At 39.8% G+C, this 15,019-nt stretch overlaps 1 protein-coding gene across 2 annotated transcripts in view; it reads right to left on the reverse strand.

Annotated features, from left to right (window-relative positions):
• Positions 1-1,521: 1,521 nt before the first annotated feature.
• Positions 1,522-15,019, reverse strand: part of EGLN1 (egl-9 family hypoxia inducible factor 1) — a 48,919-nt gene continuing 35,421 nt past the window's right edge. Inside the window, exons 2-5 of one of the 2 annotated variants that reach the window (XM_045537002.1) lie at positions 11,245-11,364; positions 7,900-8,036; positions 5,178-5,245; positions 1,522-4,039 (exon numbers count right to left, since the gene is read on the reverse strand). In XM_045537002.1, coding sequence (XP_045392958.1) covers positions 3,975-4,039; positions 5,178-5,245; positions 7,900-8,036; positions 11,245-11,364 — 390 coding nt within the window. In that variant the 3' untranslated portion in view covers positions 1,522-3,974. The remainder of the gene's footprint in view (positions 4,040-5,177; positions 5,246-7,899; positions 8,037-11,244; positions 11,365-15,019) is intronic. The other variant, XM_045537003.1, reaches the window with a different exon arrangement.

Below are 15,019 nucleotides of genomic sequence, written 5' to 3' on the forward strand. Positions count from 1 at the left end.
TAACTCTTTGACCCTGATAACATCTTGTTGAGAGCAAAAATTACCAGTAATTTTTGATAATTAGTGAATAATTAGTCACATAAAGAGCTTTAGCTACCTGCACTGTGTAGGCACTCCCTATCTTGCGAAGTGGCTTATATTCTAGTGTGTTCTACTTACGGAACTATTCCCAGCTCGAGGCCACGCCCTTCATACACCTCACTGGCCCAGTGGTGTATCCTTGAGCATTGCCCTATTGCAGACGAAATTTACTCGCTGGTGATCATGAAAAGAATCTGCATTAAAACTAAAAACAGGATCTGGGGGGTGAATTCGCGATCTTAGAAGTCTAAAAAATTATCCTTGAAGCAAGGGAGACTGGATATTTACCTCTGAATGCTTATAAACTAATTGAAAAAAAAAATCCAGTGAACAATTATATTATTGGATATATGACATACATAATTGCAGTCCATACCTCAAATACAGCTCTCCTTCTTGGACCATGTGCACTTTGGGAAATAATCTGACAAAGTGCCTTGCAGCAGTGATTTAATTTAGATCCAAGCCATAACACTAAAGACCTGTCATTGATTTCAAAAAAACAAAAAAAACAACACTCTTGCTTCCAAATGAATAACATTTACAACTGATAAAACTGTCAGCTATTCAAAACTCATTAACCCAATTTTCTCTCTCTGCAATTATGTTATCACATTGTTAAAGGAGAAGGGAATACTACTTGTTGAAGGCCTGCTTTGTTCCAGAGCCCTGTCAGGTGCTTTGCATACTGAATTTCATTTATTTCTCATACAACTCCTTTACGTTTGGAGATATTGTGCTTATTTTCAGATAAAAAGGGCTCAGAAAGTTACTTAATTAAGTGATTGAGCCAAAACTAAATAGAGATTTGTTAATTCTGTGTTCTTTTTATTATACCACCTAATTTAATTAGACATCATCTTGAACTCTGCCCTCCTTCAATCCACCCAGCTATATATATTTCAGTGCAATTCCCCAAATGCCCTACGATAGGCAGGGAAATAACAAAAACACCACACTAAAAAATTGTTCAAATAAGAGATATACGAACATGTATATTGATCTCACGTTATAAGAGCTCTTATACCACACAAATTAAGCTTTCTTGCATATACACAATAAGACACCTATGACAGTCAGAGACAAATGCCTAAGGCCCCTGCTTTGGGCAGCGGAGGGGTGACACAGATGTGGTCAATAGCTATGAGTGTTAAAACAGTTTTGAAAATCCTAGTAAAAGGGCAAGAATTCAAATGTTAAGAATCCAAACGCAGCTCATGGATCCCACAGACAGTCCAATTACCCCCCAGCATGTTTCTAAAATTGTTGGACTCCTATGTTTTCTGTTCTCTTTCCCTCATTACTTACAAAAACACCAAATGTTCTGGCCCAAGCCAGAGATGTGTGATAGAAAAAGCCCATTATCTGATGAAAAGTGGAAATCCAAAGTATGATAAAAGATTAAAAACCCAAAAAGACAGCTGGAAATAACCACCATAATTTTTTCAAGAACATTTATACATCTTTTTAATTAGATTAGCTTTACAAGCAACTTGAGAGCTCTTTTCATAACAAAACACCGCTTTTCAAATGACATGACTTTATGGTCTATCTGGATACGAATCCTGAAATTCTCTGCCTGCTATTGATAAAGGTCTGTGTTTTACAGCTGGTTAATGTGTTGAATAAAAACAGCATTATGAAGCTTTATCTTTAACCAGGATTAAACACATATAGGCCACAAATAGTTTTAAATTTTGTTTTAGAGTCCTGCTTGGTGACGAGTTAACGTTCCCACTAACAGGAAATGAATAGATTTTAAATGGATATTAAAGAAATGGCTATCCTGATTTCTTGATCTTTTCACAACGATTTCCAAGGAAGTATATAAACTTTTCCAAAAAATATACAAGTTAAGACCTGTCTGGCAAGCACGACCCACAGATAATAGAATCTGATACTTGGTACACCTGTAGAGGTACACACTGGAATGACAACAGGGGCTCCCAAATTAAAAGGCTGCTGCTGTACATCTTGACGATCAAACAAACCTCCCACCAACATGAAACAATTTCTACTAACCCTAAAAATGACAGTGCTTTTGAGTTGTGGCCTAACACTGCACTTATACACCAGATGGCAAAGACAACTCGCATTCCCGGGCTGGGCTGACAGAGGCACTTACTGTAGAGATGTTTTGTTGTCATCTGCAGCGAAGGAGAGGAAGTGGAATAAAATTGAACATGGGCGAGGAAAAACAACAGTAAACTGTCACGTTCTCCTGCAAGTTCTCCTAAGTGAGATCACAGTACTGAATATTTAATCCCACCCTAAGTTCACACCGTCAGTTTTTCACTAAGCAATTTTTTTCATGTTTTACATGAACAATAGCAATCTTTTAATAAAAATTACTGAGCTTTCCATAGAAAAGGTCTCTAATTGAATACAAACTATACAGATGCTAAAAATGTCTTAAAGTTGAAATATACAGAAAATTTCTGTATACTCACATTTTGGCAAAGAAGACCAAGGACAGAGATAGAAAACCTAAGTGGGCAAGGACTTACACCCATAATTCATGCAAAATATGGAGACCACCCTTTGGGCTTTGCTACAGAGAACCTAGGAAACTGAAGTCTAAGACATGCATCCCAATTCATTCTTTACATAACAGAAGTCTGGGAAGCCTTGTGTGATTTTGTAATATTCCTCTTGGTCTAAAAAGTAAAAAAAAAAAAAAAAACCCATAAAACATAAAAATAAAATTATCTGGTTTGGGCTTTTTTTGTTTCTCTATGCTACACATCTTTCAGCACTGGTAAGAAGGCTGGCATCACATCTGGGGAATGCCTCAGCAGCTGTCTGAGTCACTCAACACCACATCTCCAACAACACACGCCGGCTCAATGCACATGTGATCTCCCCTTGATACTCGTCAACAGAAACAAGGTTCTGATCTGCAGATCAGATGAATCATAGTATTAGGAAGAAAACACAACAGCAGATCTGGAAGTACAATCAATCGGAGGAGAAGCAAAGGTTAGAAAAGGGACATTATTGTCTACATCTGCAGGATAAACCTGAAAGCTTAAGAAAAAGCCCTTTATCTTAGGAACTTGAAGTTAAAGACAAGCTCAAGTTCATTTATTTAGTGCCAGTCATTTTAGTTTTTTAAAAAATTTAACTTAAAAGAGAAACCCTTCTTACTGTGTATTTTTTCCTGTAAAACATGAACTAAAAGTTATTGGTAGTAAAATGGTGACTATTTTACTGTTAGGTTTCATTATTAACAATGTGAAAAAAAGACAGCAGCAATCTTTAAGAGTTCAAATTAGTGTAAGATATGACTACAAAACAATCTCATTTTTCAGTTGTAATTAAAGTGCTCCTTTTCTTATTTTAAGTAAAAAGAAAATTAATCATCGGTCACTGGCAACAATCATCATTGAGAGGTCTTTTAGGGCAAAATTTAATAGTATGAAGAGGTTTACAAAAATAGATTGATGTTATTTTGAGAAATAATACTGTAATTTTTTTCTCAATTCAGTTTTGATAAATTGTACCTAATCATAGAAAAATTATCCCAAATTCAAACTTGATATAAAAAAAGGGAGAGGTGAAATGAATTCAGCTAGATGACAGATCTGGGAAAATATAAGAATGAAAAAAATCCTACATAGGGCACTTATTTCCTGTCCAGATGGGAAAACCATTTTCATTTGGTAGCTTATCTTCTTCCCGTGAGCGGTCACAGATTTGGAGTCGATCATGCAGTATAAATGTCACAGCAGTCAAAATCTTCTGTTTGATGCAACACAAAAAAGTTGTTTGTTTCCTTATTAAAATGTCAACTGGTGGTCTATTTTTCTTTATCCCATTTATTGTATTCACAAGTTAACAAACAGCATCAACAATCATTGAAGATGAAGTGGGGTATTGCTGGATCAAAGGCTCTATAAGACGTCTTTACTGATTGAATCGGAAGGTTTATTGAGTTCAACCCTCACACCCTTTTCACCTGCAATGTAAAAAAAAAAAACAAACAAAAAGTGGTTTTTTTTTATTCATTCATTAAGCACCAGAGAGCTTCTGCTATTGCTTCCCACTGAATACCTAACAGTATGGACAATATTTCAACTTTGCAAATATCATCTGAAAACTATCACATTTACACTTCCAAACACTGCCCTCAGCCTTTTATTATGATGACTGCATTACTTTGAACTAGTAAACCTTCAAGGGTAACCATTCTCTAAACAGAGAAAATGACTTTGTCTCCTTTTTAATTTAAAAGCAATTTGGATTACTTTAAAACAGTAGAATGTTCACCATCACTACTTGGCTTCTGCCACAAATACTGGCTTTACAAATACAAAGAAAATGGGTGGACACTGAATTTTTATATGTTTATAAAAGGTTGAAGTGGGATTGTCAGTGGCTCCGGACAATACAGCTAAACAGTGATGTGAACACTGAGCAGACTTTGGAGATATAAGGTAGGGTTACAGAAAAGTCAGGTAAGTGGTCCATCAGATGGGAAGCTAAGACCCACTATTCTAGGAGAGACCATCTGTAAGTGGAGGACGAGGGGCAACGGGCATAACAAAGGATCTTCAGGTTCGTACAAGAGTGCTGACCTACGGACGCCATCAGCAGATACAGAATCTACATGCCTGTCTGATTTACGGAGTTTGGCATTTCAATTCATCTCCTTTCTGTTAATGTTCTTCATGTCCCCATTCAACATGGAAGACCTCAAGTACTGTTTAGAGCATGTACATTTGAAAAGGAAAGGATATTAACTTCCTTCTAAGAAGAGCATGAGAGGAAGCCAGACAGCCGTTACCTAGAGTTAAGTAGCCTGTGATTAAAAAGGATAATCACAGAAAACTCAGTTTGTATTTGGATAATTTACTCAGATTTCTTTGCTTCAAACTTCTCTAAATCTTTGGTTAATTTTGTTGGTTAAAGATAACAATGAAGATGACTTAAAAAAAAAGTCCTTTGTAAAATAAGGGAATTTTAATTAGAATGTGACAAAATCAAGGAGTAAGTGCTCGTGGTGTTAACAAAGACTACGCTTGAGTTTCTGGAAAGCACCACCTGATCGCAGGGTATTTGTGTTCCAGTATACCCTGGCCCCAAATGATGTTTACCTGTTAGATATTTTACTTTAGCTCGTGCTCTCTCATCTGCATCAAAATACCAAACAGTTATTGCGTACCTAAAAGAAAATTTAGAATAGGGTAAGAATGATCACACTGGGGGGACACAGTGGTATGCTGTTGCAATGGTATATGACAACTCACAATGCCAAGATTATGCCTCATTGGAATGACATCAAAGGATGAGCATAGTGACAACTTGCTTCTCCAGCAACCTCAATGCTAAAGAATACAGCTGAGAACCAGGAGAGGCTAAAATTGATGTCATGAGTTCATGAGCTTTTATGACTTTCTTAACATTTATTCCACCTACTTATCTTTTTTACAAACCCACTGAAGACTAGAAAGAGACAATAAAAAGGTGGAAAAAATGGCTTTTGTAGAAAAAGCACATTATCGATAGCAAAAGTACTAAAAGAAGAGAAGGGACATAGACTGGGAGACCGACAGTCTCAACGTCTCTGAGGACATCACCGTCTTACAGCAAAGAGTAGTGACGGATGTTTACAATTATAACCTTGAGTCATCAAGACAGAATTAAATTATGCTAAGAATTTTTCAGTATTTTTATCAAAACAAATTACACTGTGTTTGATGTTTAAAGTTTAGCTAAGCTTCATTTTTCTGAAAATTTCATTTATTTGGAATATCTCACTCCACAAATAAATGTGGCATCTCTGGTTTATTTAGTTCTAAAAGGCACATGGATACACCACACCTCTGCTACGAACAATGGGGAAAATGTGCAGACACGACAGGAAGGAAAGCACACTTCAAATCAATTCCTTAACAGAATACGGTCATTAGTTAAAATAGCTTGTGGGTTCTGGCCGGTGGTCAGGTGGGGACAAAGAACACTAATCAAACGAAGGGACAGTGAATGTGAAGAACTAAATCATGTAACAGTGTGAAGCAGACTCAGGTGCAGAGCAGCTCAGAGCCCGAGTCTGGGTGCCGGGGAGACTGAGGTGCAGAGAGCACTGGGCGGGTGAGCAGCCTCCCGGCTTCCAACGCTGCTCTGTCCAGAGCTCCGCTCTTATCTTGTTGTAGCTTCTTCTCTTTTTTTTTTTTGAGTGGCCTTGGTAATGGGACAAGGGGCTCAGATATGTAATTTTATATGTCTTTTGCCCGTGCCCCAAACTTTTACATCGCAATCAGAATCCTACTGTCTGGACCAACTCCCCTCTGCAGCCCCGTGTCCTTATCGAAAACTGTAAACTACCAAATGTCATTCTCACTCTCCAGCCTCATCTCCTGTTGATCTGTTTCAAGAATCCTTTTCCTCACGCAAATCTCTGCACTGAAACTGGTACAGTCAGGCCTGTCCCCCTGGGGCTTTGGGGACACTGCTGCTCTCCTCGCCTCCGTGGCCCCAGCCCCTCTCTCCAGTGTTCAGCCCGTCCTCGTGCCAACCCCTGCAGAGCCTCTCCTCCGCGGCGGCTGGCACGTACTGACTTCCCCAAACGTCTGCCAGTTCTTCATCTATGAAGGACACAACCGAGTCAAACTCAAGATTTCAGAAGAAGGAAGGTGTACGGGGCGGCTTCTGGGTCAACAGACGTTTACAGAGGCAGCGGGGGCGGAGACCACGCCGGGAAGTGGCGCAGAGCCAGGGCTCAAGAGGGCTGCAGGAGATGCGGCCGGCCCTTCCTGGTTTCCACGCGGGACTTCATGCTCTCTGGCCACACACTGCTCAGCTTGCGACTCGCTGTGTGAATCAGGGTGAAGGCGGCTCAGAAAGAAGGGAGAGAAACGAGAGCTGACGATCAGGTGGGCAGAGCCTCACGTGACTCAGGCCAGCTCTCCTGCCAGGGCGTCCCAGGTTCGCCTCCTGCCTCCAGCTCGCACCTCGGGGCATCTCCTAAACCAGACCCAGCCACCGAGTGCTAGTACCTCACCATCAGAATGTTCACGTCCTTTCTATGATCAAAAATAGCTATTTAAAAACCTGTACTATTTCTGTACAAATACTTACTGCCTCAGCCTGCATACCTTCCTTTTTATGAAATCTTGAGTTTGGCTTGGTCCTATCCTTTACAATGTCTGCAATATCTTGCTTTAACAGTCTTAACATTTTAACTGAGTCGTGAGAAATGGTTTAAAAAAAAAAAAAAGCACTTAAAAGAATGCACTTAACATGATAGGCTGAGAAGACCAAACCCTGTAGAGAAGACTGTCATGAAATAGACGCTTCTTATTATTAAAGCCAAAGGGCCTTTTGTCGAACATGAACTCCCACACGTGGCCGCCTGCTCTCTACTTTCTGCTCTTCACTTCTGCTCTCTGGCTACCTCTTCTCTTTTCTCTCTCACCACCTTTTAAAAAGCTGCCCTTTTCCTTCCCTAATCTTTCTCCCTCCCGAGTGAAATAACTCTCACAAAATCGAAGAGTGGACAGTAGTTTAGAAATGCGGAAATCAAGGAGACAGGGCTAGAAAGATGGTAGAGCCTGTGCTCCCTTTTCTTCCCCCAGACAAGGCGTGCCTGTGCAGAGAGAGACAGAGTCAGTCCTAACTGTGCATACATCTCATGCAATGATTCAAATTAAAATGACTGCCACATGAATCTTATACAATTATTCAAATTAAAATGCCTGTGCAAAGTACTTGGAGAGCAGGAAAATACTCATTAGAAAGCTTTCAAGTTTATCCTATCCATCCCCTCCCTGTCCTGCCATATACTCTGAATCAATTTTGTCTTAAAAGGAATACTACCTTGTAGCATATGCTGGTTGTACTTCATGAGGGTTGCGACGGTCAGACCAGAAAAACAGCAGTCTATCAAATTTGGGTTCAATGTCAGCAAACTGGGCTTTGCCTTCTGGAAAAATTCGAAGTATACCTCCACTTACCTAGGAAAAGAGCCAAATATGTAAGCAGGAGTAACCAAGAATACTATAAGATTAAATTTAGAAGGAAAAAAAAGACTATCCCAATACATTGGAATTCTTAATTGGATTATTCACAAATACGTCTCCATTAAGGTATGAAGGTGAGCTGAGATTCTAAGTATATGCACTGATGTAAGGAAACATTCATTTCTTGTTTTAGGGATCTTTGTAAATACTTGATGAAATAGATGAATACTGTCTGAATTTAAAAGTCCTAGTATGATGCCTGAAAGTTCTGAAAACTAGTAAACATTTCTTATGTATGTATGCTAATGATTTTCCTTAACCTCTTAAAATGGATATATTTTAAGCCTTCTTGACTAAATTATTATAAATGGCTTATTATGTCAAATATATAAGAGTTTATCATATTTTAAAGTCCAACAGACGCTTAATAGGACAGTCACAGGTTTAATACTTCTAATTTAAAGCATTCAACATACCAGCGGAAAGTGTCATCATTTATTATTATCACTGTCGCCAGCATGCCTGTGGTCACCATCAGAGCAGGAAAAGACTCCTTATACCCATCGCTCTCCCCTTCCAGATTGGGCCTGACACACGTGACTACCTGCTTATGAAAGCTGATGCCATCCATAAAGGATTATTTTTATTATTTACCGAAATATATTATCCTCTGTTTGGGATTAAATGGATTCATCTATTCATTCCAATACTGACGAGGCATGCACTGCACAGGGAGCTGGGTGGGCCCGGTGCACAGAGGAGGGGATAGTGCAGACATCCTTGTCCTTGTGGTATTTACAATCTGCGGGAGGTAAAAGCTAGGCAGAAGCCACTCAACCAGGCAGCTTTTACCCTCGAATAGCTAAACTCCTAAGCAGGTAGACTCTTCAAATAGCTGAATACCTGATCAGGACAGCCTGGAGTTGGGGCCTATACCCAGAATCTACAGTTAGAGAAAATGTTTATCAGGCTCATCCTCAGCTAAGTTAAATTCTAGCTACTTGGTACCCTTGCCCATCTTCCTCAGGCTCCAGTGGTGTTCAGAGGGATTCCCCAGGCAATCGTGCACACATCTGAAGAACCTCCAGGGGAGGTGGGCTGGGATGATGGGAGGCCGCCTGGGGGGCACAACGGGCATTGCTCCAGTGGTGGATGCACCGAAGGCCGACTCTACCACGATGCAATGTATCAATGTAGCAAAACTGCACCTGGACCCCGTGAACATACACAAAACAAAAAATTTAAAAAATAACCTCCAGTCTGTGCTGAGAATATGTCTTCTTTTCTTTCTTCCTGCCCCCTTCGCTTTGACTGGAGTCCCTGGGAATATCACAGGTAATCTGCTGAAAACGTTTACAAGGAAATGGCTAGTTGACAGTTCCACTCTTCCTCTGGGAAACCTCTCCTGACTCTTAATTAGGTGGCCCTCCTATGCGCTTCCACAGCAATCTGTCCTGACACTTGGCACAACCAACTGTAACTGTCAATCTCCCGATCTGTGTCCTCCAGTAGATCCAAAGCTCTACCAGGGCCAGCTCCATTTCTGCTATGTCCCCACCCCCAGCACATGTCTGGCGCACTGTGCGTGTTCAGTGCAACCACAGAGTGGAAGTTTGCTGTTCGACATACAAAAACACCGGGGACTCTTCTCTGCTTATGTCTTAATTTAAAACCTACACATTAATGACCTTGGCGAGGTCATATAAAAAGTATAATAACATCAGCCCAGAAAGAGTCTAAGCAAATCTAGACGTTAGGAGTTGATCATACTTCTAGCTATTTACAAAATCTGACAAAAAGTCAATTTTTAACTAAAGTCACACCAATCTGTTTTGTGCTTTGGGCTCAAGGTGAATTACCAACTTCACTTCTCTAGTTCAACCTTTGAAAGCTGTCGGCAGAAAAACCGCACTTGTTGACATAATGCCTCAATATCTACTTAGCAGTAAACTTACCTCCATTTTGAACTTGGACTAGGACAGAAGAAACTCTTTAAATCAGCAAGGGATAGAACGATTACTGGAGCACTGTCAGCATATTCTACACTTAAAACACTTAAGGTAGGATTAAGTTTTTGCACATTTAAGACTTGGGTGGTTTCCATTTGTGTGTTTGTGGGGAGGAGAAAAGAGGGGTGTTTTAAAACTTGTATGATTTTTTTTTTTTTAAAAATCACCCTGACTACAAAGGTGTGTTCACTTTCTGAAAATCTACTGAGCTGTACACTGTGTTCACTTTGCTATAAGATTTTTAAAAAATTCACCAAAAAAAAAAATCAGTCCGTACAGCCTTCAATGAAACTCGGGCTAAGATTCAGGGAATATATATTTAAAATAAGAGAGATTATACTGTACATTCTAATTGGCTTTACACCGTTTGCCAATCTTGACAGACCTCTAGTTTTTTTCCTAATCAGGAAAAGATGGAATCCTGCCCCCAATATTCAATTCAACAACCCAATGCCATATAACATCTCTACAACAATGCAAAGAATAGACTAGCAAACAATCCGTAACAATTATTTATAGATAATCTCCCCTAAAAGCCATTATAAGGCAACTGTTCTCAGAAGTGTTTTTATAAAAACTATTAAATGGACCTTTAATAAAGGTCATTTTTGTAAAAGTTAGATTTTATATAAATGCTTCAATATCTGAAGATAGGTGAATCCACTTTTTAAGAGATATTAGCACTTTTTGAACAGCTTTATTGATGTGTAATTGATATATCAAAAAATGCACATATCTAATGTTTACAATTTGAGGAGTCTGAACATATGCATACACCCATAATACCACCAATCACCAATCAAGGCAATAAACATATCTATCACCTCCCAATGTTTCCTGTGTCCCTTTGCCTGTGTGTGTGTGTGTGTGTGTGTGTGTGTGTGTGTGTGTGTGTGCGCGCGTGCAGGGGGGTGGTTAGAACACTGAACATGAGATCTACTCTCTTAAAATTTTAAGTGTACAACCCTATATTGTTAACTATAGGTATTACGTTGTAGGAGATATAATAGTGTTTGTTTCATTTTACAAAAATCCACTCCTGATACCTGAGACTGAAATAAATTTAACAGAAAAGTTTTTAAATGTTATGTGTTAAAGACAGTCTCACCTATGAGGAGTATGAATCTTAATATTTGTGGAAAAAAAAAAACAGCTGTGAGGAAAAAAATAAATGCTCAATTAAAGTTGCATACCTTGGCATCCCAGTCTTTATTAAGATAATATATACATGTCACACATCTTCCATCTCCATTTGGATTATCAACATGACGTACATAACCCGTTCCATTGCCTGGATAACAAGCAACCATAGCCTGTAATAATAATAATGATGATGATTTTAAAAGTCCATGTTTAAATAAAAAGGGAGAACAGCTTATACATCAGATCAGACTCTTGGCTACTCTGACTTACATTTAAATTCATCTCTCTAATAAAAATCGTATTTTGTAGAAAAGAAAAGGTAAAGCTATTCTGCAACGACATTTATAAAGAACACAGGGGAGGTTGGTGACCAATCCAAGGCCTGGGGGATTCCTTTGCAGGGATGGGAAGAGCCAGCATGGAAGGATCAGAGGGCGGCAGCACCATGAACCCTCGGCTGTCACAAGCCAGATTCTCCTGCTGAAATCCCCAAATGTTAAGAAGGATGTCAAAGCCCCGCTTTCATGATCCTCATACATACTGATAATCAAGATAAAGTGAGTTGTGTCCTGCTCCCTGGGAGACTTCCCTCCTCCCTGAGCTCGCTTCAGAACCCGACATGACCACCTCACGGTGAACTGTCCCAGCCAAACACCGCATCTGACGCTGTCTCTGAATGGTACCAATTTGACAGGCGTAATTTAGAAGCTCAAGCCACACATTATCTCATCTAACACCAGTGATTTTATAGGAAAGACTAAACAACCCCTCTTCATGTGACTAACCCCTCTTCCGAAGTCATTTTTTTGCTCAGATTATAACAAGATATGGTTCAGAAGACCGTTGGGTGTTACGCATGAAGATGAAAGAGAGGCCCAAAACAAAAAGCACAAGATAATTTACACTCTCTAGGAGCAAAGTACATTTTAAGAATCAACTGAAATTGGTAAGGGTGATTTAAAAAAAAATTCTCAGTAATTATGAAACAAATAAAGACAAAGATGTTCAAAGTGATGAGCTATTCACGAAATCCTTTATTTTTCATAATCAATGAGTCAGCATAGTTATCAAAAAGTAATTAAATTATTCTACCACTATATTTAAGATAAACAAATGCTAATTTTAAAATTCATATTCAACTGAACAGTGAAGAAGTAATTCAACAGTTCCACCTCTGAGAGACTAGAAAGCATTCTAAACCTCAATCGCTGAAGAAAAAATCCTGTTTTCCCAGACACCTTGGCCCAGCTGCTCTTATCAGAAGCAGAATGTTTGGTGAACTTTATGTATGTCCCTATTTTTCCTGACTCCAGACAGACGTACGCTTCTTTCAGCACTGGAGACTGATAACAACCAGGAGAAGAGCATGGGTTTGCTGGGTTTAAGAATGTTCAATAGAAGATGAACCCAAATAGCCTCCTTGTCACTATCTGCCAAGCAAAGTAGCAGATCTGGAACAGTAAGTATAACAGGGGACTAAGCGGTTTTGCTCTCAGCAGTTTCAGTTACCTGCAGTCAACCTTGGTCTGAAAATATTGCGTGGAAAATTCCAGAAATAACAATTCGTAAGTATTAAGTTGTGCACCATTCTCAGCAGAGTGCTGAAATATCACGAAATCCCACTCAGTCCTGCCTTAGTCCAGCACATCTGCACCATAAATGCTACCCTCCCGTTAGTCACTTAGTAGCCTTCTCGGTTATCAGATTAACTAACTATCTCAGTATTATAGTGCTTGTGTGCAGGTACTCTTTATTTTACTTTATAATGGCCCCAAAGTACAAGAGTAGTGATGGTGGAATATTGTTATAATTGCTCTATTTTATTGTTAATTTCTTACTGTGCCCAATTTATAAATTAAACTTCATCACAGGTATGTACGTACAGGAAAAAACAGTGTGCATACGATTTGGTATGGTCCACTGTTTCAGGCACCCACCGAGGGTCTTGGAAGGTTTCCCCTCAGACAAGAGGGAAATACTGAATTATGAAATGCAGTCTAGTGGGGCAAATAGCCAGCAAACAGACATATAATATAATGCTAGGTAGTGAAAAGTTATCTTTTCATAAGATTTGAAAAACCTTAAGTGGGGAAAGAATACAGAGAACGATGGATGATATTCTGGAACAGTGGCTGACATCCGAGTGAAGATGCACATGAAGGGGGTGGCAAGTTGGGCAACTCTCTGAGGGGACAGTGGATGTGGCAGAGGGAAGATGAGTGTCAAGGCAGAAAGGGCTGACCAGGGTGGGAAGCAGCAGCCCAGCGTGGCTGAACAGTGCAAGCAAGGGCCAACAGCGACCAGACAGGCACCAGCAACACGGGGCTGCAGGGCCCAGTGTCGGGAAGCCAATGGAGAATGCATTGGAGTAATGTTTTAAGAATATCAGTTTCAATTCTGTATGAATAAAAAATAGCAGCTGCAAGTATCTCAATATCACTCACCACCTAACATTTATTGAATGTTTACTATTTGCCAAGTACTATTCTAAGTAATTTATGTGTAATACAAATTATTCATCTGACACAACCATATAAAGTAAATATTAATAGTTTCATCATTCTTACCTTAATTTAACTGTTAAGAAAACTAAGGCCCAGAAAGGCTAATTAATGTTCTCAAAGTCATACAGCAGGTGGATGCAGGGAATCTGGTTCCAGAACCCATGTAATTAACCACTGTACTAGACTGCAGGAAGGAAAGAGTGGAAAGAGAAGACTAAGTTGGCTACTGCAGTTTCCAGGACAGAAACAGGAGAGACTGAGGCCAGGGTGTCAAAGTGGGACGTGTTCTGAAGGCAGAAGACCAACATGATTTGCTAATGGATCAAAGCGGAGAATCAGAGTTGAGGCTGATGCTGAGGTTTTCAGCCTATGTCAATAAACGAATGAAATTACTGTATACTAAAAGGGAAATACCAGGAGAAAGAGCCGTCTTGATCACATGCATTGGTAGGAAAGGAGTTTCTCAGCAAGCATCAAGATGAGACAGATAACCTGGAATAGAACAAAACTGAGGACACCAGGTTTATGACCAGCATGGACCTGTTGGTAAACTGTTTTCCTCAGAGCCCTAGGGTTACACGGAGCTTCCTAGGGTTGGGGACTGGTAGGGGATGAATTGAAATGAGAAGAGGCCAAATAAGCAGGTTTTACCCTAACCTTCAACTAGGGGCAGTGCCTAGCTATTTCCTACATAGTATTTGAATTCTAAGTGAGACTTTTTGAAAAAAATAAAAGATATAATAAAAGAAAAGTTTTGGCCGGGTGCGGTGGCTCACGCCTGTAATTCTAGCACTCTGGGAGGCTGAGGCGGGTGGATTGCTCGAGGTCAGGAGTTTGAGACCAGCCTCAGCAAGAGTGAGACCCCGTCTCTACTAAAAAACAGAAAGAAATTATCTGGCCAACTAAAATATATATACAGAAAAAAATTAGCCAGGCATGGTGGTGCATGCCTGTAGTCCCAGCTACTCAGGAGGCTGAGGCAGGAGGATCGCTTGAGCCCAGGAGTTTGAGGTTGCTGTGAGCTAGGCTGACGCCACGGCACTCACTCTAGCCAGGGCAACACAGCGAGACTCTGTCTCAAAAAAAAAAAAAAAAAGAAAGAAAAGAAAAGTTTTAAGTGCATTGAATAAAAAATTAATTGAATTGTGTTAATTAAGTCTTACAATCCCTGATATAGCTCAATTACCTCTATCTAAATGTATTATTTAAGAGTGGCCATTGTCACTTTAGTGTAACCTGGCGTTCCCTTGGGCTCTTTTGCTCTGCGCTGGTGACAGGGAAACTGAAAGAGGAGCAGAAAGAAGGAAGGAGAGGGGATGAG

Source organism: Lemur catta, chromosome 25 (assembly GCF_020740605.2).
Source record: "Lemur catta isolate mLemCat1 chromosome 25, mLemCat1.pri, whole genome shotgun sequence".
Taxonomy (NCBI): Eukaryota; Metazoa; Chordata; class Mammalia; order Primates; family Lemuridae; genus Lemur; species Lemur catta.